At 38.9% G+C, this 22,997-nt stretch overlaps 1 protein-coding gene across 1 annotated transcript; it reads right to left on the reverse strand.

The window, feature by feature from the left end:
- Positions 1–7,293: 7,293 nt before the first annotated feature.
- On the reverse strand, positions 7,294–22,671 carry LOC128240155 (mucin-2-like; the record flags this gene model as incomplete). Its single annotated transcript, XM_052956674.1, has 10 exons — positions 7,294–7,532; positions 7,886–7,951; positions 10,238–10,357; positions 10,665–10,803; positions 11,187–11,366; positions 11,703–11,898; positions 12,326–12,552; positions 13,027–13,082; positions 15,886–15,986; positions 16,239–22,671. Coding segments are annotated over 10 exons (7,584 nt in total), but the record flags the coding sequence as incomplete, so codon positions are not given.
- Between the last annotated feature and the right edge of the window lie 326 nt (positions 22,672–22,997).

The following is a 22,997-nucleotide window of genomic DNA, read 5'->3' on the forward strand; positions in this document are numbered from 1 at the left end:
CTGTCCGCATATAATGTTTAATGCATTCAATATGTCCCAATCCCGGAATGTGGACCTGATCCGCATTCGCGCGGAATCAAGCAGTAAACGATTTTTGCTGATCTGAACCAAAGGTAGACAGTATTTGATTTGAAATACTCTATCTAGAAACAGATACAAAACTCCTATTTTCGAAAAATATAAGCAAATAAAATGTAGGAAAGCATTATCGTGAAGCAAAGCATGCAGATAAAGACACTTCTAAATGTATTTGTTCAATTTGAACGTTTATTCTTCATTAAACAATATCGCATTCCTTACATTTATTACTGTAATTGTGTAAACAATAGCAGTTATTGAAATAAAATCAGCTTACATTTCTAACAAGGAATACGATTTTCTTTTTTTTTCTCCACATACACAGTGAATACGGTTTCCGTCTTAAAATGAAAATGCGTAACAAATGGGGAGAACGTATCGAGGGGTGAAAGCGAAAAGGTTTTATCTTCTTCTTTATTTAATGTCAGTTAGAACCTTTTCGCATTCATCCCACGGTATACAAGTAATAACGATCTTTTATTTACATGCATAATCACTTGTATTGTAACACCCTACCAGTACGATCAGCGCTTTGATTCCTATCAGTTTATCGAACACTTTATAAGTAGATCTTAACCTTTACAGCCTGAAAAGAGGATGAGTTTCCTCCCTTATTTAAAACACTTTCATATTTTAAACATGTAAACAACCGGTAAAGTGTTCGGTTTGTTAGTCGAAATGTTAAATGATTGGTCAATATTATCCAATAATAATTAATAACCAATCAAATCGTTTCAAGGAGTCAACTACCCAAAATATTACCTACGGACAACTTATCAAAGTTTTAAAAAAAACCCTGACTGGTGATATATATAATTACCATGCCCATTTCAGCTAACTTTTTCGAGGAATGCAGCAATCATTTTCCATTTTCTACAGGAAGGAGGTTTGTTTCAACTTTAAAATTGGGCTATTACTGTTAACAAAGGTGTTCGTCACATTGATTTTGATAGTAAATTAGGACCTTTCAGGCCTCTGATAATGTTGTGATGGTAAATGTGTGGCATTCTTATAAATATCATCGAGATAATATATGGAAATAACATTGATTTATTCACTATTATGTAACAAAAAGACTATTTTTAAAGGCATTTGCGGTCATAATTTACTATCTGATTAATTTGACTGACACGCTGCGCTTACTTCCGCAATTTATCAAAGTTTGCTTCTGAGTTTAATCACCAGGGTGTGTGTTTACCACGTGATAAATTGTGTCATAAATGCTTCGTCGGAATACAATATTTTGCTTCGAATGAAGACTTTAAACAAAGATAACTTAGCTATTTTTTCACCATTTTAAATGAAACATAGCGCAGTCTACGCCGCTTACGGAGCCCCGCCTTCGGTCTTTTACCAGAGTTCGATTGAGGGTTTAGGTTCTAAAAACACTTCGACAAACCTTTTCACAAAACGGACGTCTGACGGAGCACTGGCAAAACATTATTTTGAAAACAGATTTGTCGAAGTGTTTGATGAAACAAATCGCCCTATCAAACTCGGGTAATAAAACGAAGGCGAGGCTTTTTAAGCGGCATAGACTGCCCTTTGTTTCATTTAAAATGGTAAAAGAAAAGTTATCTTAGTTTTAAGTCTTTATTTTAAGCAAAATGTTGCCTTCCGACGTAGCACATATGACGTACATTGTAATTTATCACCTGATATACACACACTGTATTATTTTACGAGAAAATGGCAAACCGGTTGTATTAATCAGGGGTTCTAACAGCTGGTAAGTTTAAACCCTAAAAAATCACCAGGGGTGGTGTTCAATATTATACCTAAGTAAATATTATGGTCATGCATCATTGACTTCTTTCACTGTATTGGTCAGTTATTATAAACAGGTAATCAGATTAGCTACATCATTGTAAGATCCTTTTCCGACTAATATTAAATACCAGCCCAGGAGTCTGTTTGAGTATGAGGGAATCATGCCCAAAGCAGGATAAAGGGGCTTCGAAAGGCTCCCAAACTCAATCAAATCCATTTCAAACTACAGCCTACTGTTTATAATGCAAATGTTCGAGCAAAAATCAATCTTTACAACTGTACGATAGTATGAAGTTAAAAGCTCTCAAACCTTATTTAGACTTAACTTTAGAACCATTGCTTAATGTTCAATAAAATTCAGCAGCGAATATAACGTAAGTCTAAAGAAAGAATTTAGTTATACGAAAAAAAAAACTTGTAAACAATGATGCAATTTCTAAAACCAATATACAATACACTTAGTTCTTGATTTAAAAAAAACAGGCACGAGTTACCTTTCTTTCCTGCAATTTCATCGACACCAATGTCATTTCCGCTGACGTTCCTATAAAAATGCTCGAAAACAAGGTGTCTCAGATTTGTGGCAATGACGTCACGTGTGACGTAAGTATTGTTTCGGATATCCTCCAGTGCGTTCACGATCTCATGTGCGATCCCTGGTTTCTCTTGTGGCACTGTCGTCTCTATGTTACACCGTATACTTCCTTCGCTGTTAAAATAATGAACAAATAATTATATACATGCACATAACGTCATCAACTGAACCTATTTACTCGTTTATTCAAACTCACAGTTTGCATTCAAGTTACAATATTTTAATTCTCTTAAAGCTGCACTTGTCTTGAAACGAGCAATTTTTTGCGATAATCCATGAAATCCAGTGATACAAGACTGCTGATAAAACATTAGCTTGCAGATTTTTATATTTAAGTTCAAAAAATGATGTTTTATGCATTTTTCTTAAACCGTTAGTCACGGTTTAAGCCATAACACATTAATTTTCGAACGGAAATATGAAAATCTACGATCTGATTTTTTGTCAACAATCTTATATCATTGGTTTGCAGATATTTACGCAAAAATTTGCTCTTTCCAAGACAAAAAATAATAAAGTTGTAAATATGGTATATCTGTGAGAGTGCAGCTTTAACGTTTATATAGTAATCAAGACCATGACGCAGGTATTAGATACGAGGATGCATAGCCGATATATATGAATGGATGTTCGGAAAAAAACAACACTGTATTCCTGTAAAATATAATGAATCGCTTCAAAAGACCAATCGGAGCAAAGTTTCACGTGATAATTGGCTTATGTGACTAATTTGATTCAAAACTGGGTCATTACGTCATACTTTATAACATACGTACGGGTTTCGACGAAAAACTATAAGTCGGTTTTACTGAATGTATCTCAAATGATTTTCGAATAGGCTCTTCCCTCTCTCCCTTGGAATATTTTTTCTGTCAGTTGTGCTATTTAAACTTTTACCTATACATATAATTGATATGCAAGTAATTTACATACTATTGTGACAAACTGGGCGTGTCTCTGACGATGGCGTAATCTTATTGTCTCGAAACGTATATCAAAATATACTAATAATATTATTTTAATTAATTACTCAATGATGACGCCAAAATATTTAATATAGCAAAAGCGAAAGTGGAGTATAGCAAATATTTGACGTGAGTTAGAATTTGACTGATCAGACGCGTAGCTAGGGCGAATATGGTATTATGCAGTTTATTGACGGACAGCATATTAACCCCTTCAACCCCAATTCCCTTCGGTTATTTTTTTTTTCAAATTCAAGGCATATTTTCTTCTAAGGGAAGTAACTCTCCGTTGTCAAACTAAAGGTTAAAGACATCCTTTAGTTGCTTTTAATCACTAATTGAAGAATATAAAACACCTAAATGCTTGTGATTTGCGCAAATTAAAAGGCGTGTTTATGACAAATAATTTGCATCAATTTTTCTGAACTACATGTTTTGTGGAGTTTTTAATTAAGTCGACTTTCCGGTTATGTCGACTTTTTTTCCGGTCCCGAATTTATTCCTTCTTATTCTATATAAAATAAATCTGTTTGTGTCGATTTTTTAGCTCGACTTTTTCGCTATGTCGACCTCGTTTTTCAGTCCCAGTGGTCGAATTTCACACATTTCCTATGTTTTTTATGTCGAACTGTAGATCGAGACGTAGGTGTGAAAATATTCATGACGGTTTGCGGCATGTCGCAAAATACCGTGCGTGCCAATATAACTAACTGTCATAATTGGGGGATACAAAAATGTAATCGGTAAGTGCGTATAATTAAAGTTGTTTGTTTATGTATTTAATTAAAGAGACATTTATTGTTCAAGCGCTTTGGTATTGTATAAAACATGATCATTTTATTGTTTAGAAATCAATCCCGAATGGGAACAGAAAGAATAACTACAAAATGTCATATGTTAGTTCCACTGCTCTGGTCGACCAATTCAGAGAAGGACCCGGTATTAAATCTTACAATGTACAAATGTATGCAATTGTGGTTTTATATGTGTTTTGAGTGATCCATAAACGCAAAAGAAATAAATTTGACACAAATAATTCTTCTTTTGTTTCACTTTATTTTCAATAATAAGTTTGCTGTTTTCACGACGAAAATAGTAAAAAAGACCGTTCAATTGTGGATGTAAACATCGGACAATCCAACTCAAACGTGTTGGGATTGGTGATATTTTTTTTGTAATTCGGATGAGTCGACTTTTCGTTATCTCGACTTTTTTCACTAGGTCTCGAAAAAGTCGACATAACGAGGTTCAACTGTAATTCAAGAACGGAAGTTTATAAAAAAAATAATCATTGAGGTTATTTGAATGACCAAGACAAGACCAAAGCACCATATTTCATCATTTCAGGCGTGCAGGCATGTGCTTAATATGGGAATAAGCACCATATTTCATCATTTCAGGCATACAGGCATGTACTTAGTGTGGATATGTGCACCGTATTTAATCATTTTAGGCGTACATGCATGCATATAACAGGATATAAGCACCGTATTTCATCATTTCAGCTGTGCAACTACACATTGTTTTATCTATGCGAATATAAGCACCCTGTTTGCTTATCAATTCATCTGTACTGGCATATACCATTTGTTGATATGAGCATCACATGTTATCATTGTAGGCGTACAGTCATGCACGACCAACATTGATTGTCCGCAGAAATGTGTAGACGGTTACCATTCGCAATGCATTGACCAGAAGTGCATGTGCCCGAATCGTGAGTTGTAGTTTTTTTTCTGTTTTTCGACCGTTATATGTTGTTCGATAATTCCGGGCGTTCAGACCACTAAAACAAAGATACGTTTACATGAACCTTAGGTTAATTGAAACAATAGTAATTGTTTGGTAGAGTCACCGACTGTATTTATACCTTTGAAATGCCTGAATGTTACCATTCTTAGTCTATAGCCTTAGATGTAGAGGTGTATGTGCCTACCCTATGAGTAAACGTTGTCACTCTACACATGGACATTTTTATGAACCATCCTATGTGTGTGGATTTTAGTTACTGACCATTCTTTTGCAAACGAAGGCCGTGAAAGCTTCCATTCCTAGTATATTGCCAAAAGGTGTAGAGGTGTATATGTATGTGACTACCCTATGAGTTAACGTTGACACTGGAAATGTACATGTAAAATCAAATATGTGTTGATTTTTTGCCATTTACCACTCTTGCAAACGAAGGCCCTTAAGCATATTGCCAAAAGCTGTAGAGATTTATGTGCCTTACCCTGTGGGTTAACGTTGTCGCCCTCTACATGTACATGTTCTTTCAAATGTGAGTTGATTTTAGCGATCGACCACTTATTGAGTATTAACCACAAGTACAGATGTCTACTCTGTAATTCAAGTACCAACTGTTGTTAGATTACGATCTGTCCATGTTGCTTAGTTCTTTATCTTAGCTTTTCACTTCTACCTTCCTATCAAACATGAACAGCAAAACCGCAACACTACTTTTCTATCTTTCCGACGGCCATGCTCTCCGGCTAAACTAAAATATATAGACGTGAATATCGCTTATAGGTTACAAACCACTAAACAAGAGCGGCATACCAATCAGATATACAAGACCTGATTATCATCAAAACATTTTTTGGTCCGTGGGATAACCGTTCCACTATTTACACCATTCAATATCATCGGTCGTTTGAATAATCCCTCTGCGACATTGTAATAACCGGAATATCACTACTTTTTAACAACAACACCGTGGATTGTTTGGAGGCTCTTTGTTTCAGGCAAAGGAAGGCGAACATTCTCTTTTGAAAAAAACTTTTAGCGACAACATACAAAAAAACAACATATTTTTGTGTTTCAGACGCCTGTAGCGCAACCACCAAATGTCCCCAGGGAGCGGAGTCCGGGTGTCCACCCTTCTGTACGACCAAGTGTGACAAAATGTCTTGCGTTTGTGTCTGGCCCAACAATACCTCCTTTGACCTTTGAATAACATGCGTCTTTTTGTGGATTAATTATATGAAAAGCAGTAGTAAAACGATCAGTAATTATGTATTGTTCATTTATTTTTCCCCGTTTTCATCTGCCTCTCTTAAGTGTGTTTGGATTCCTCCTCCCGGCCGCGAGGATCCTATTACCATGAATGTCAAAATAAGCCAAATGTGTACCCATGCGTAGTTTTTTTGTGAGCCATTTTTAGAGCATTTGTTTACTTACTTTCAGTTGTCAAACTGGGTGAGTCAAAGGGTATTTTGACTCTTTTTTGTTACCAATATGTAAAAGCTGAATCAAAAAATTGCCCCTAATATTCTGCATATAGTGTGTTTAATACACTTGATTAATTTAAAAAAAATGGAAATAACTTTCTAAATCTAATCCTATTTTATTTGTGCATCATTTGGAGCAAGGTTTTGTTGAATGTTTTTGAATATTTGGTTAATACTGTTCTCTGATTGGTCCAAAGACATTATCACGGTAATAGGGCCGCAAAATAAACAAAATGGCGGATGAATCTGTGTTATATAAATTATGTAAACGTGTATGCTGGGTACGGAATTGTAAATAAATTATATGGTTTTGAAAGCGTGTGCATTTAATAATATGTCTTAAACACGAATGTATTTTTCCTTGTTTATTTCGTTCCAACAGAAGATGACAAAGTTGAGGTTCACGGTAATTGGGCCACCCATTAAGCAACAGGTTCGTTGGTAAGGTGGACCTGGCATCCTTATTTCTTATGTGGCGTGTTCAACACTGTACCAAGATTGCAACTCAAACTAAGATAAAACTAAACGCACTAGCTGGAAAAAACATCTGACATGCCTTTAGTATTTTACACTAACTAAAGTCATTAAACTGCTTAAAGGTTTTATTTTAATATACATAAACACAATAAAACATTAACAATAACAAAGGAATGTAACTGGTTATATTCCCCGTCAAACGAAATACAATAAAGGGAATATCACAATATGCTTCAATGATAATGACACAAAATGTACCAAAGCACTATAATATGTTTGCGCATGCTCAGGCCAGCTGGTTATGCGCGCGCAACTTATATTAAACTTCCAGTGTCATGGTAACTAAAGCATTGTTCAAATGTCCATGCTAGAAGCTGATGGCTTAGGGCGTGTGTCTGTCGGAAACTCTGTGTTATATGCCTGTAAAACAGAATCAGAATATATTGTGTGTTTTTTTTCCGAATTGCGTTTAACAAAGTGTGTTAGTTTTAATTGTGGCGAATATTGTACTTTCCGTCGACGCCAAATTTACCAACTTGGTATTCTAAACTCGAACATTAGTGTTGTAATTGTAGATGCTTGTTCATGTCTGTGATCGAATTTTTTTTTTTTTTTTTTTTAGATTATGATTTTTATTGATATTTGGGATTGTAAATATACATTGATATGTATGACTGTTTATGATTACTGATAATTTGGGGTGTAAATTAAATGTTGTATGTATGCTTTACCGGTGACCGTTTTATAAGTTATGTATGGCCACTAATACTCACATCTGAGTAGAGGTTTCTGTAGGCGCCCAATGGTTCGTGCGAAACTGTCGGTCGTTGTATGGAATACTGGAAAAGATTAAGAGACGTGATTTCAGCACGCCCTAAGTAATATCATAATGAGGTTCAGTCTCTTAAATGACTAATTTGGATTTGTTTTTAAAGAGTTGTTGACATTTTTTCTGTAATTAATGATAACACAGTTTTGAAACTAATAACATCCATCAAACATTGACAGAACAACACGGGAACAAAATCAAGAATACAGAACAAGATAACTTCTTAAATAAACGAGTTAAGCTAGCAGATTTTAACCAAATTAGCCGTTTTGGGCTGATGACATCTTCAAGGACCAGAAGGCAAATCAGCAAGTTTTCATTTTACAAAATATACATCATATTATAAAAATGGCGAACATTTTGTAAAAAAAGGATCCCTCGTTGATTAAAAATCTCGTTTGAAGACCTTGTCAAATCCGCTTTTATGCTAATAGACCAAAAACACAAACTCAAATTGCCTAGCCCAGTCATGATCATGTCATATCCCTTAGATGTGCCTAAATAAACACCACATAGATAAAGTGCGACAACTCCGTTTAATTAAATATAGCATCCCTGTAGGTTAGATTTATTTACGTAATTGGGCGTGTTTTAGAGCCGTGACTATTGGGCATGGCTAGTAACCATGGATGCAACATCACCATAGTGTCGTATTCATCAAATAATTCAGCGTTCGTGTACTCTATGTATGTACATGTAGAACTTCCATGTTCATCAACATAAAATACTAGTAAACGACACTCAGAGACATAAGACGGCGTTAAGTCAAACTCCTTGGTACTCAGGATATTCATAACGTTAAACTCCATTAAAGCTGCACTCTCACAAATTGAACGTTTTGACAACTTTTTTATTTTTTGCTTTAGAACGAGCAAATTTTTGCGAAAATGCATGGAAACCAGCGATATAAGACTGCTGACAAAAAAGAACAGATCGCAGGTTTTCATATTTATGTTCAAAACTTGATGTTTATGCATTTTTCTTAAAGTGTTAGTAACACGTTAAGCCATAAAACATTAATTTTCGAACGTAAATATGAAAACGATCTTTGTCAGTATCCTTATATTACTGGTTTTCAGATATTTACGCAAAAATTGGCTCATTCCAAGACAAAAAATAGTCAAAATCTGTGGGAGTGCATCTTTAAATTTATTCCATATGGTGATTAGAATAATATAGCTCGATGATTATGACACTTTTCATCTAACAATCCAAACTGAATGGAATTTCATGAGCTTATTTAAGATGTGGAAGACAAAGACGCCCGAAGTCAGTTGCAGAAAAATCGGGTGTGCCCAAGAAAGACTTGATGACGTGATGCTTTTAATATGTATCCAAGTTCCAAATAAGTTAGTTGTAGGGTTGGTGGAATATCGGGTATTTGATCATGTTCAACAGCATTCAAATTGAAAACAAGAATAATATATAGCTTTTTAATGCTGATTTAATTGTGGTGCATTTTGGTGCCAATCTATTGTGAGAGTACCTTCAAAGGGCAACTAGGATTAAAAACATTGTAACTCCCGATACAGTTTCAGGCGAATGTTTAAGATGTGGAATACACAGACCACCGAGGTGTGTTTCAGAAGAAAGCGGGTGGCTATAGAAAGTAGGCTAACTAGTATTAAAGTTGCCTGAAAATGGGTTATCTTTGGCCAATATCAACACTTATTTAGAAAGAAAATATGGAAGTATTGTAATGCTTAATAGATGATATATTGATGCCAATCTATGAATGAGTCCCTTTAAAATGTGCACAAGATTTTCATTTCAAAGTTATAGCTAATAATACAGTTTCAAGTTGACAATGGCCAAAATCGATTGAAATAGTCTTATTCGGTTGATATGACCGAAATCGGTATTAGACCAAAATCGGTTGATACGGCCAAAATTGGTCGATATGGCCAAAATTGGTTAATGACCGAAATCGGTTGATATGGCTTAATTCGGTTATGATGATCAAAATCGGTTTATGTGACCGAAATCGGTTGATATGGCCTAATTCGGTTAAAATGACCGAATTCTGTATATGACTGAAAGTGGTTTATATGACATACATGTCATACCACTGATGTGATCAACTTCCGACTATATGGTGAACATCAGCTGAAATTACCCCAATCAATTGAAATCACATCGGATGATCTGATCAACTTTAGTTTATATTACTTTAATCGGTTGACATTAACTCAATATGATGATATGACCTTACTCGGTTGATCTCAGCTTAATTGGTTGATATGACCTATGGTTGATATAACTTGGTAAATACCATATATTACCATCATATACTTACGTCAGCGGTGGTGTCGATACGAAGAAAGGAAGGCACGTTTGAGGCGCCAGCTTCTTGTTCTGTCGGGAGGTACATGCCCGCCCGCCGTCGGCCACTTCCGCTGAACACCGGTTCAAATGTCTGTTTGGAGGAAAATTAGAGAATATGAAAACAAACGGTCAAGGCTGCGCTGCGGCCATTTTTGTTGATCTAGTTACTCTTTTGGAACTTATTTTCAAACTCATCTGCCTGTTAATTAAATTTCATATTTAAAACCAGACTTTTTATGATATTCGTAAACCCTAGGTAAATATTAAAGCTAAAATAAGAAGCTTGCTGTTAGAAGATATGTATCATGCTCTGGTAGGTTTCTTTGGCGTATCAAAAAACGACGTCTCTAAAAGCCCCTTACCCGCCAACACCGAAGTTGCTAAACTATTAAATTAACCTCATTGACATGTCCCGGTTGTCTGTGGAATCGGCCGTAAAGGGGGCTCGTCTTATCGGGGCGTGACCGGAAACTGAGGTCCCTAAGCGTCCCAATCCCTCCGGACCCAAAAAATTCCCAGTCCAAGTCATCAGACAGACTAAAAGACAAATAATATGTGTATATACTAATATAATAATAATAATAATAATAATAATAATAATAATAATAATAATAATAATAATAATAATAATAATCAGGATACTACTACTACTACTACAACTACTACTACTACTACTACTACTACTACTACTACTACTACTACTACTACTACTACTACTACTACTAATAATAATAATAATAATAATAATAACAATAATAATAATGATAATAATAATGATAATAATAATAATAATCAGGGTTGACCATTGACTTATTATCATATATATGTTTGAAGCAATCGTCACCAAATTGTAAAAAGGATGCTAAAATGATGCTTACATCCATATCTTGTACCCTTAAATGACCCTACGAATTAATTACCTGACGCCGTGCGTCTTTTTATCTCGTCGGCGGCGTATGCAGAGCCAAATAATGATGGTTACAAGAATCAGCAGGAAAGCACTTCCTGTACCAAGAGATACCGCCAACACGAACCAAAGTGTCGCTGTCGTCTGCTCACATTGCGCGCCGTGATACACGTGCCATGATGTCACCTCGCACCTGCAACATACGGGTTATTATTGTTCTATTTTTAGAAATCGCCAAATGTAAAATGTGCCTGTCCTTACTATCTAATTTGCCCGAATCACTCTTTTTTGAAGAACCAAATTTCCAGAAACGCAATTAAAAGTGACTTATATATATGCAAACATATGTTTTATTTTGAATGTAATTTATTCAGTCGAAAGCGTCACCCAAGTCAATGTTCCATATACGAATGAACCAGTAAATTAATTTCAAAGAGTGTTTTATCTGAATATGTACCATATATATCATTCATATTTGTGCATTTTTTACCAAACCACTCGCCCTCGTTTATTTGTCATATCGACATACTTGCAAGCCAGTGCCTTGTCTTGGAGACCAAAGAAGCACGTGCCATGATCCCCACATAAGCCCTGCCCATTCGGCCCCTCGCATTTGTGTCTGCACGATGGTGATCCATTCCCTGCGCACGTGAAATAGTAGGCGGTGGTCGGGCACACGTCTGACCGAAAGTAGGAACAGGGGTCGGGAGACTGTTCGTATGCCTCTGTTAGGAAAAATGTTTATAAACAATACATGAACAAGATATAAATGAATATTTACTATAGTAATCAATTAGCTGGACGGTTGTGAACGCCACGGATTACATTGTACCGTTTATAGCCATAGCACTCAATATAAGTAGAAATTAACCTATGTAGGACAGTTATCTATTATGAGTTACCGCTCTTATTGATAACATAACCATATTTAAAACAATATGTTGCATGTAAAACTAGATATCATGCTATTTTCTGCCTAATTGATCATGGCATTCAGTAAACATATTTCCCAGCGCATCAAGGAGGTCGGTTTGTTAAAAATTGGGTGATCGATTTGATAAAATATTGATTTTAGTTTAATAACCTTAAAACTTCGAGAGAATGGGAAAACAATAACACGACTTGAATCTGTTTGATATCAAGAGAAATTACCCTTTTCTCCCGCTATCTCTTCCACAAAGTTGTTGACTCCAATAGCGTCCTCGCTGATATTGATATGGAGGACCTTTGTTAAAAGGTGAGTCAGATTTGTGGCAATGACGTTTCTTGCGACGTTAGTATTGATTCGGATATCTTCTAGTGCCTTCACGGTTTCATGTGCGATCCCCGGTTTCTCTTGTGGCACTGTCGTCGCTATGTGACACCGTATACTTCCTGCACTGTAATGAATAATGAGTGTATATACCTGAGTATACATGAAATATTAAATGGATGAATGAACTTCGATCAACATGTAACACTGCATTTATATTGAATGTATTCGTCCTAAAAACGGAATAGTTAAGAAATGATTTGATACAATGATATAAGTAAATTACTAAATATTGTGACAAATAGGCGCGTCTATGATGTTTATGACGAAGTTCATGATGTAGAATATCTAAGTTCGTAACAAGTCAACACACTATTGGCTAAGTCGACATGGAATAGGGATTGTATGAGAGAATGTATGTCAGTCTTAGTGAAGTATTAGCATTTATTTGGAGAAGGATCCGTAAGAAACACTGGCATTGGAAGTTTCCACGAATGTATATTTTCAGAACCAGCTTTTTAAAATGTACTCGATGATCTTAAATGACCAGAATTTTAATAGCTTCAATTTGAAGTTTTAATTAATAAGCAATAACCTTTACCTGTAACTGACTGTGAAGTTTACATGTGGAATGTTATTAAACATCGTCTTCATCAGCTGAAATAAATACGAAAGTACGTGTCTAATGTTGATGCAATGCATCAACGATGCGGCTTAGTATGTTGTGTTATGTTCCTAGAATCATTAAGGCCGGAGCCCTGAAAATAAACATTTCCGGATAGTACAGTTGGGCGTAGGTTTTTATGTCATACGTACAAAGTACATAGTAGTTTCGTCTGAAAAGTAAGTTGCGTTTTTATACTTCCTTTGAGATTTAAATCACAGGGTAATCAATTAAACGTCTATTTAACATAGTTTAAGAATGAAACAAACCAACTTCTTCTGTCTCAGTGAAAGTTATAAAGAATCATTCTGATCTCCTCCGCCATTTTTATCGAAAACGACATCGGATGTACTGTATGCCACAGGGGCAGGTTGCGTTGTTTTGACACACCACGCCCCCGTCCGTTTTTTTTTTCTCAAATTTTAGTAAGAATATGATGTGGTAACTGTAACTTGTGAAAATTGGCAAAAAAAAATTTTTTTTTTATTTTTTTTATTTTATTATCTTTGTAAAGGGTGACGACTTAACCCTGAATTTCCATGTATTTGCCGACATGACCCTGTTTAAGAGGCCATAACTTTATCAAATCTTAACCAAACTCTACATTTTATCTACACAGATAATAAAATAAATAAAAAAAATTTGCCAATTTTCACATGCTACAGTTACCACGTCATATTCTTACTAAAATTTGATAAAAAAAAATTGATAAAAAAAAACAACAAAAAAAAACGGACGGGGGCGTGGTGTGTCAAAACAACGCAATCTGCCCCTGTGCTGTATGCCGGTACATCAGCTGAAGAAATTTGTAAATTTTTTCATTAATTAAATGTAGTGTTTTAGAGTTGTATTTATTGATTTAAGTTTAAATTGTTTGCAAGTGAACCTATTATTGCAAACATAATTTAGATTCCCAAGAGTTAAGTCATAAAGTTTAATTGCTAAATAAAATTACTACGCGATCTGCTTGCAGCGGACTTAAACGTGCCACGTTTTGAGTATGTAAACCGTCCAAATACATCCGAGGTTGTTTACGATAAAAATGGCCGAGAAGTTCCGAATGATAAAGTATTTTACTGTTTACGGGTTTCACCGTAATCGCTTTTGCTTCTGATGATTTCGTGTATTTAATATAAATGTTATGGTTTTAGTATTAAATGTCTAAACTAAGCCTGACCGTGTGCAAAGGTGTCCAAAACACTACGGATTCTCTATGTTAGATTACCTGGACGGTTCCGTATCGTAAATGACCTTAATAAAGACAAAGTTCTTATCTTGTTATGCGAGTTTTAGGTAATATACTTATTTTTTACCCTCGGGTAAAAGATAAAACACCCGGTACTTCGTTTTGCTGAGCGTTGTGGAACACTCATCATTTGTACGATGAATATATATCTTCTTGGTTTGATATTTTTTCTCCCACCTCAGATAAGTAGATCCAATAATTTAACCATGCTAGAAATTCTTATCTTGCCCACTTTTTAATGGTCATCACATTGTAATTACCTCCCTTGTTGAAGACTGTCGTCTGTAGCATCATGGAAGTCTTGTCTTGTGGCAATATTAAGAACGCTAATTAAGTATTTCTCGCTTCAAATGTCACCATAAAACAGTTTTCACGCACCTTTCAAGAAATAATGCTTCACTCTCCTCAGAACTATTTACACACCGATCTGACAGTTAACATAACCCGAATCACTGCGCGCATATCCATGACAACCACGAATTATCACAAATCCATACGCATTTATTTTCACTAAGCACAAAAGAGTTCCAGCAAAAAATTACATTTTTACTTAATTTTGTTTAACTGAGGTGGGAGAAAAAGCATCTACCATAGCCGCTCGAGTAAGATAGGTTCATCCCGACCCTCGCGCAGGGTGTTTTGCGGAAACTCGGTAAACCTCGTTTCCGCAAAACACCCTACGCTCGGGTCGGAATGAACCTATCTTACACGAGCGGCCATGGGAGGTACTTAAAATCTACTGAAAGAGCATTTCCGACGAATAAACAGCACCATATCCGAGTCATTTCTATAGAGTAGGGATGCAACTGATTAAAATGATAAAGTTTAAGTGTGTATTATCAATGCACCCCGTAAGAACGGCATATTAAAAATGACGCTTAGACAAAGGACTGTTCGCGAATTGGTTGCTCGGTGACTTCAGGCCTTCGAATCTTAATCTTTGGGGTCCAAATTTGGGATGTGCTTGAATCAGAGAGACGTGTAAATGCTAATTATTTCTGTTCTTCGACTATTTTACACTGAAGACAAACACGATATTGCATACACAGATGAGGTCGATAGGTTCGGCATCTTCTCAAACATTCTTTTGGAAAATGTTTTACTCAGCAAATGAAACCTTCTAATGAGTTCTTTTTCGAACATGAATTAACATAAAAAATCAAACTTAAAACGTTACAGGTTTGTTCTGCACAGATTTATGTGGCCATTTTACGTCGGGTCTTAAGCCTTAGTTAAGACTCAAGATTCAAAATTGAATATTTTAATTATATTTTGAGAGCGTTTATGATGAGAACTACTGTATATTTTATGTATTGTCCAACGTCAAGGCACTAAGTCATAGGTCGGGTCGAACTCGTATGGATGCGTTTTTTACGAAATTTCGTAAAATAAAACATAAAAGTCAATAGAATGTATATAATAACATTTCTTTAAATACATATCGAGGTGCACAATCCTGCTCTGAGCGAGTTACAGAATTTTCTGCGGATAACGAGTAAGAAGTAAACAGTTGAAGACAAGTTTTGTAAAGTAAATGGTGTGATTCCTACCAGACTCCTAAAATTGGCATTAAAGTTGACATCATGACCGAGCTTGTCTGTAAACTCTGCTTGGATCACAAGTGTGAAGTTAAACACAACCACTGCGCTCACTGTGTGTAAGGTGAAAGAGAATAACACATCAAAGAAAACAAGAACACGATAAAGTAGAAGGCATTTGTTAACACAACAATTCAATCTTTTTTGTAAGAATCAGTAACTCAATTAAAGAATGTATTGATCGTCGTGGAACAAGAAACTCCACATTTGAATTAATTGAAGCTTGTTTATCAAAACGATAAGGCCAAAAAAATCTTTGAAAACGATAAAGTGTGTCAGAACTCATACCTGTATAATATTCTTACCCAAATTTGGCTTCATGGTTGGAAAATTGGTGGAAGGCAAGGAAGAAGTGACAATTGTAGTAGTCGTGGTAGGCGAGAATGTAGTAGCCTTTGTAGAAGTGGAAGAAAGCAAGACAGAAGTGATCCGTGTGGTTGTGTTTGAAGGCACAGCAGTGAATTCTGCAGAAGTGGCTTCGCTAGTAGTGGTGGTAGGCAAACTAGTAGTGACATCGGTAGTTGTGGTGGTAGGCAAAGCAGTTGTGGCCTCGCTCGTAATGGTGGTAGGCAAACTAGTAGTGGCCTCGTTCGAACTGGTGGTAGGTAAACCAGAAGTCGCCACCGTAGTATTAATGGTAGGCAATCCAGAAGTGGCCTCAGAAGTAGTGGTGGTAGGCAAACCAGTAGTGCCCACGTAATTTGTGATGGTAGGCAAACTTGTAGTGGCATCGGTAGTAGTGATGGTAGGGAATCCATTAGTGGCATCGGTAGTAGTGATGGTAGGGAATCCAGTAGTGGCCTCGGTAGTAGTGATGGTAGGCAAACTTGTAGTGGCATCGGTAGTAGTGATGGTAGGCAAACCAGTAGTGGCCTCGGTAGTAGTGATGGTAGGCAAACCAGTAGTGACCTCGGTTGTAGTGGTGGTAGGCAAACCAGTAGTGGCCTCGGTTGTAGTTGTGGTAGGCAAACCAGTGGTGGCCTCGGTTGTAGTTGTGGTAGGCAAACCAGTGGTGGCCTCGGTAGAGATTGTGTAAGGCAAGCCAGTAGTCGCCTCGGAAGTATTGGTGTAAGGCAAACCAGTGGTGGCCTCTGTGGAAGTGGTAGTAGACAAACCAGATGTGGCCTTGGTAGTAGTGGTGGTAGGCAAACCAGTATTCGCCTCGGTAGAAGTGGTGGTAGGCAAACCAGTAGTGGCCTCGATAGTAATGGTGGTAGGCAAACCAGTAGTGGCCTCGACAGTAGTGGTGGTAGGCAAACCAGTAGTGGCCTTGGTAGTAGTGGTGGTAGGCAAACCAGTAGTGGCCTCGATAGTTATGGTGGTAGGCAAACCAGTAGTGGCCTTGGTAGTAGTGGTGGTAGGCAAACCAGTAGTGGCCTCGGTAGAAGTGGAGCTAGGCAAACCGGTAGTGGCCTCGGTAGAGGTGGTGGTAGGCCAACCACTGATGGTCTCGGTAGTAGTGGAGCTAGGCAAACCGGTAGTGGCCTCGGTAGAGGTGGTGGTAGGCAAACCAGTAGTGGCCTCGGTAGAGGTGGTGGTAGGCAAACCACTGATGGTCTCGGTAGAAGTGGAGCTAGGCAAACCGGTAGTGGCCTCGGTAGAGGTGGTGGTAGACAAACCAGTAGTGGCCTTGGTAGTAGTGGTGGTAGGCAAACCGGTAGTGGCCTCGATAGTAATGGTGGTAGGCAAACCAGTAGTGGCCTTGGTAGTAGTGGTGGTAGGCAAACCAGTAGTGGCCTCGGTAGTAGTGGTGGTAGGCAAACCAGTAGTGGCCTCGGTGGAAGTGGTGGTAGGCAAACCAGTAGTGGTCTCGGTAGAAGTGGAGATAGGCAAACCGGTAGTGGCCTCGGTAGAGGTGGTGGTAGGCAAACCACTGATGGTCTCGGTAGTAGTAGTAGTGGTAGGCAAACTAGTAGGGGCCTCAGTAGTAGTGGTGGTAGGCAAACCATTGGTGGCCTCTGTAGTAGTTGTGGTAGGCAAACCAGTAGTGGTCTCGGTAGAAGCGGTGGTAGGCAAACCAGTAGTGCCGTTTTTCCCTGTGGCATCTGTAGAAGTGGTGCTGGGCAAAACAGTAGTGGCCTCGGTAGAAGTGATAGAAGGCCAACCAAAAAATGCGTCGGTAGTAGTAGTGGTATGCAAACTAGTGGTGGCTTTAGAAGTAGTTGTGGAACGCAAATTAGTGGTGGCCTCGGTAGTAGTGGTGGTAGGCAAACCAGTGGTGGACTCTGTAGTAGTTGTGGTAGGCAAACCAGTACTGGTCTCGGTATAAATGGTTGTTGGCAAACCAGTTGTGCCATTTTTACCTGTAGCATCTGTAGAAGTGTCGCTAGGCAAACCAGTGGTGGCCTCTGTAGTAGTTGTGGTTGACAAATCAGTAGTGGTCTCGGTAGTAGTGGTTGTTGGCAATCCAATAGTGCCCTTTTTACCTGTGGCTTCGGTAGTAGTGGTGATAGGCAAAACAGTAGTTGCCTTGGTAGTAGAAGTGATAGGCAAACAAGTAGTGGCCGCAGTAGAAGTAGTGGTAGGAAAAGCAGTGGTGGCCACCGTAATAATGGGTGTTTTGAAACCAGTGATGGCCTCGGTAGTAGTGGTGGTAGGCAAACCAGTATTGGCTTTGGTAGCAGTGCTGGAATGCAACCCAGTACTTGCTTCGCTCGTTGTGGTGGTTGGCAAACCAGTAGTGGCCTCGCTCGTTTTTGTTGTAGGCAAACCAGTTGTGGCTTCGGTAGTAGTGGTGGTAGACAAACCACTTGTTGCCTCGGTTGTAGTTGTGGTCGGCAAACCAGTGGTTGCCTCGGTAGTATTTGTGTTAGGCAAACTCGTAGTTGCCTCGGTAGTAGTTGTGATAGTCAAACCAGTACTGACTTTGGTAGTAGTGGTTGTTGACAAACCAGTAGTTCCCTGTTTAACTGTGGAATCTGTAGAAGTGGTGCTAGGTAAAGCAGTAGTAGTGGTGGTAGGCAAACTAGTAGTGGCCTCGCTAGTTGTGATGGTAGGCAAACTAGTGGTGGCCTCGGTAGTAGTGGTGGTAGGCAAACCAGTAGTCGCCTCGGTAGTAGTAGTGGTAGGCAAACTAGTAGCGGCCTCAGTAGTAATGGTTGTATGCAAACCAGTAGTGGCCTCGGTAGTAGTGGTGGTAGGTAAACCAGTGGGAGCCCCTGTAGTAGTTGTGGGAGGCAAACTAGTGGTGGATTTGGTAGTAGTGGTTGTTGGCAAACTAGTAGTGCCCTTTTTACCTGTGACATTTGTGGTAGGTAAACCAGTACTGGCTTCTGTAGCAGTTGTGGTGGGCAAACCAGTAGTGGCCTCCATTGTAGTGGTGGTAGGCAAACTTGTAGTGGCCTCGGTAGTTGTTGTGGTTGTAGGCAAACTAGAAGTGCCCTTTTTACCTGTGGCATCTATAGAAGTGATACTAGGTAAAGCAGTAGGAGCCTCGATAGTAGTGGTTGTTGGCAAACCAGTAGTGCCCTTTTTACCTGTGACATTTGTGGTAGGTAAACCAGTACTGGCTTTGGTAGTAGTTGTGGTAGGCAAAGCAGTAGTGGCCTCGGTAGTAGTGGTGGTAGGCAGACTTGTAGTGGCCTCGATAGTTGTGGTGGTAGGCAACTCAGTAGTGGTCAGGGTAGTAGTGGTGGTATGCAAACCAGTAGTGCCCTTTTTACCTGTGGCATCTATAGAAGTGATGCTAGATAAACCAGTAGTGTTCTCGATAGTAGTTGTGTTAGGCAAACCAGTTGTGGTCTCGATAGTTGTGGTGTTAGGTAAACCAGTAGTGGTCTCGGTAGTAGTGGTGGTAGGTATACCAGTTGTGGTCTCGGTATTAGTGGTGGTAGGTAAACCAGTTGTGGTCTCGGTATTAGAGGTGGTAGGTAAACCAGTAGTGGTCTCGGTAGAAGTGGTGTTAGGTACACCAGTTGTGGTCTCTGTAGTAGTTGTGTTAGGTAAACCAGTAGTGGCCTCGGTAGTAGTGGTGGTAGGTAAACCAGTAGTGGTCTCTGTAGTAGTTGTATTAGGTAAACCAGTAGTGGTCTCGATAGTAGTTGTGTTAGGCAAACCAGTTGTGGTCTCGATAGTAGTTGTGTTAGGTAAACCAGTTGTGGTGTCTGTAGTAGTGGTGTTAGGCAAACCAGTTGTGGTCTCTGTAGTAGTGGTGTTAGGTAAACCAGTTGTGGTCTCGATAGTAGTTTTGTTAGGCAAACCAGTAGTGGTCTCGATAGTAGTGGTGTTAGGCAAACCAGGAGTGGTCTCGATAGTAATTGTGTTAGGCAAACCAGTAGTGGTCTCTGTAGTAGTGGTGTTAGGCAAACCAGAAGTGGTCTCGATAGTAGTTGTGTTAGGAAAACCAGTTGGGGTCTCGATAGTAGTTGTGTTAGGCAAACCAGTAGTGGTCTCTGTAGTAGTGGTGTTAGGCAAACCAGTTGTGGTCTCGATAGTAGTTGTGTTAGGCAAACCAGTAGTGGTCTCGATAGTAGTTGTGTTAGGTAAACCAGTTGTGATCTCTGTAGTAGTTGTGTTAGGCAAACCAGTAGTGGTCTCTGTAGTAGTGGTGTTAGGCAAACCAGTAGTGGTCTCGATAGTAGTTGTGTAAGGTAAACCAGTTGTGGTCTCTGTAGTAGTTGTGTTAGGGAAACCTGTAGTGGTCTCTGTAGTAGTGGTGTTAGGCAAACCAGTAGTGGTCTCGATAGTAGTTGTGTTAGGTAAACCAGTTGTGGTCTCTGTAGTTGTGGTGTTAGGCAAACCTGTAGTGGTCTCTGTAGTAGTTGTGTTAGGCAAACCAGTTGTAGTCTCGATAGTAGTTGTGTTAGGCAAACCAGTTGTGGTCTCTGTAGAAGTGGTGTTAGGCAAACCAGTAGTGGTCTCTGTAGTAGTGGTGTTAGGCAAACCAGTAGTGGTCTCGATAGTAGTTGTGTTAGGTAAACCAGTTGTGGTCTCGATAGTAGTTGTGTTAGGCAAACCAGTAGTGGTCTCTGTAGTAGTTGTGTTAGGCAAACCAGTAGTGGTCTCGATAGTAGTTGTGTTAGGCAAACCAGTAGTGGCCACTGTAGTAGTTGTGTTAGGTAAACCAGTTGTGGTCTCGATAGTAGTTGTGTTAGGCAAACCAGTAGTGGTCTCTGTAGTAGTTGTGTTAGGCAAACCAGTAGTGGTCTCGATAGTAGTTGTGTTAGGTAAACCAGTTGTGGTCTCTGTAGTAGTTGTGTTAGGTAAACCAGTAGTGGTCTCGATAGTAGTTGTGTTAGGTAAACCAGTTGTGGTCTCGATAGTAGTTGTGTTAGGCAAACCAGTAGTGGTCTCGATAGTAGTGGTGTTAGGTAAACCAGTTGTGGTCTCGATAGTAGTTGTGTTAGGTAAACCAGTTGTGGTCTCGATAGTAGTTGTGTTAGGCAAACCAGTAGTGGTCTCTGTAGTAGTGGTTTTAGGCAAACCAGTAGTGGTCTCGATAGTAGTTGTGTTAGGCAAACCAGAAGTAGTCTCGATAGTAGATGTGTTAGGTAAACCAGTTGTGGTCTCGATAGTAGTTGTGTTAGGCAAACCAGTTGTGGTCTCTGTAGTAGTTGTGTTAGGCAAACCTGTAGTGGTCTCTGTAGTAGTGGTGTTAGGCAAACCAGTAGTGGTCTCGATAGTAGTGGTGTTAGGTAAACCAGTTGTGATCTCTGTAGTAGTTGTGTTAGGCAAACCAGTAGTGATCTCTGTAGTAGTGGTGTTAGGCAAACCAGTAGTGGTCTCGATAGTAGTTGTGTTAGGTAAACCAGTTGTGGTCTCTGTAGTAGTTGTGTTAGGGAAACCTCTAGTGGTCTCTGTAGTAGTGGTGTTAGGCAAACCAGTAGTGGTCTGGATAGTAGTTGTGTTAGGTAAACCAGTTGTGGTCTCTGTAGTAGTGGTGTTAGGCAAACCTGTAGTGGTCTCTGTAGTAGTTGTGTTAGGCAAACCAGTTGTAGTCTCGATAGTAGTTGTGTTAGGCAAACCAGTAGTGGTCTCTGTAGAAGTGGTGTTAGGCAAACCAGTAGTGGTCTCTGTAGTAGTGGTGTTAGGCAAACCAGTAATGGTCTCGATAGTAGTTGTGTTAGGTAAACCAGTTGTGGTCTCGATAGTAGTTGTGTAAGGTAAACCAGTTGTGGTCTCCGTAGTAGTTGTGTTAGGGAAACCTGTAGTGGTCTCTGTAGTAGTGGTGTTAGGCAAACCAGTAGTGGTCTCGATAGTAGTTGTGTTAGGTAAACCAGTTGTGGTCTCTGTAGTTGTGGTGTTAGGCAAACCTGTAGTGGTCTCTGTAGTAGTTGTGTTAGGCAAACCAGTTGTAGTCTCGATAGTAGTTGTGTTAGGCAAACCAGTTGTGGTCTCTGTAGAAGTGGTGTTAGGCAAACCAGTAGTGGTCTCTGTAGTAGTGGTGTTAGGCAAACCAGTAGTGGTCTCGATAGTAGTTGTGTTAGGTAAACCAGTTGTGGTCTCGATAGTAGTTGTGTTAGGCAAACCAGTAGTGGTCTCTGTAGTAGTTGTGTTAGGCAAACCAGTAGTGGTCTCGATAGTAGTTGTGTTAGGCAAACCAGTAGTGGCCACTGTAGTAGTTGTGTTAGGTAAACCAGTTGTGGTCTCGATAGTAGTTGTGTTAGGCAAACCAGTAGTGGTCTCTGTAGTAGTTGTGTTAGGCAAACCAGTAGTGGTCTCGATAGTAGTTGTGTTAGGTAAACCAGTTGTGGTCTCTGTAGTAGTTGTGTTAGGTAAACCAGTAGTGGTCTCGATAGTAGTTGTGTTAGGTAAACCAGTTGTGGTCTCGATAGTAGTTGTGTTAGGCAAACCAGTAGTGGTCTCGATAGTAGTTGTGTTAGGTAAACCAGTTGTGGTCTCGATAGTAGTTGTGTTAGGCAAACCAGTTGTGGTCTCGATAGTAGTTGTGTTAGGCAAACCAGTAGTGGTCTCTGTAGTAGTGGTGTTAGGCAAACCAGTAGTGGTCTCGATAGTAGTTGTGTTAGGCAAACCAGTTGTGGTCTCGATAGTAGTTGTGTTAGGTAAACCAGTTGTGGTCTCGATAGTAGTTGTGTTAGGCAAACCAGTTGTGGTCTCTGTAGTAG

This window comes from Mya arenaria, chromosome 7, assembly GCF_026914265.1.
Source record: "Mya arenaria isolate MELC-2E11 chromosome 7, ASM2691426v1".
Lineage (NCBI taxonomy): Eukaryota > Metazoa > Mollusca > Bivalvia > Myida > Myidae > Mya > Mya arenaria.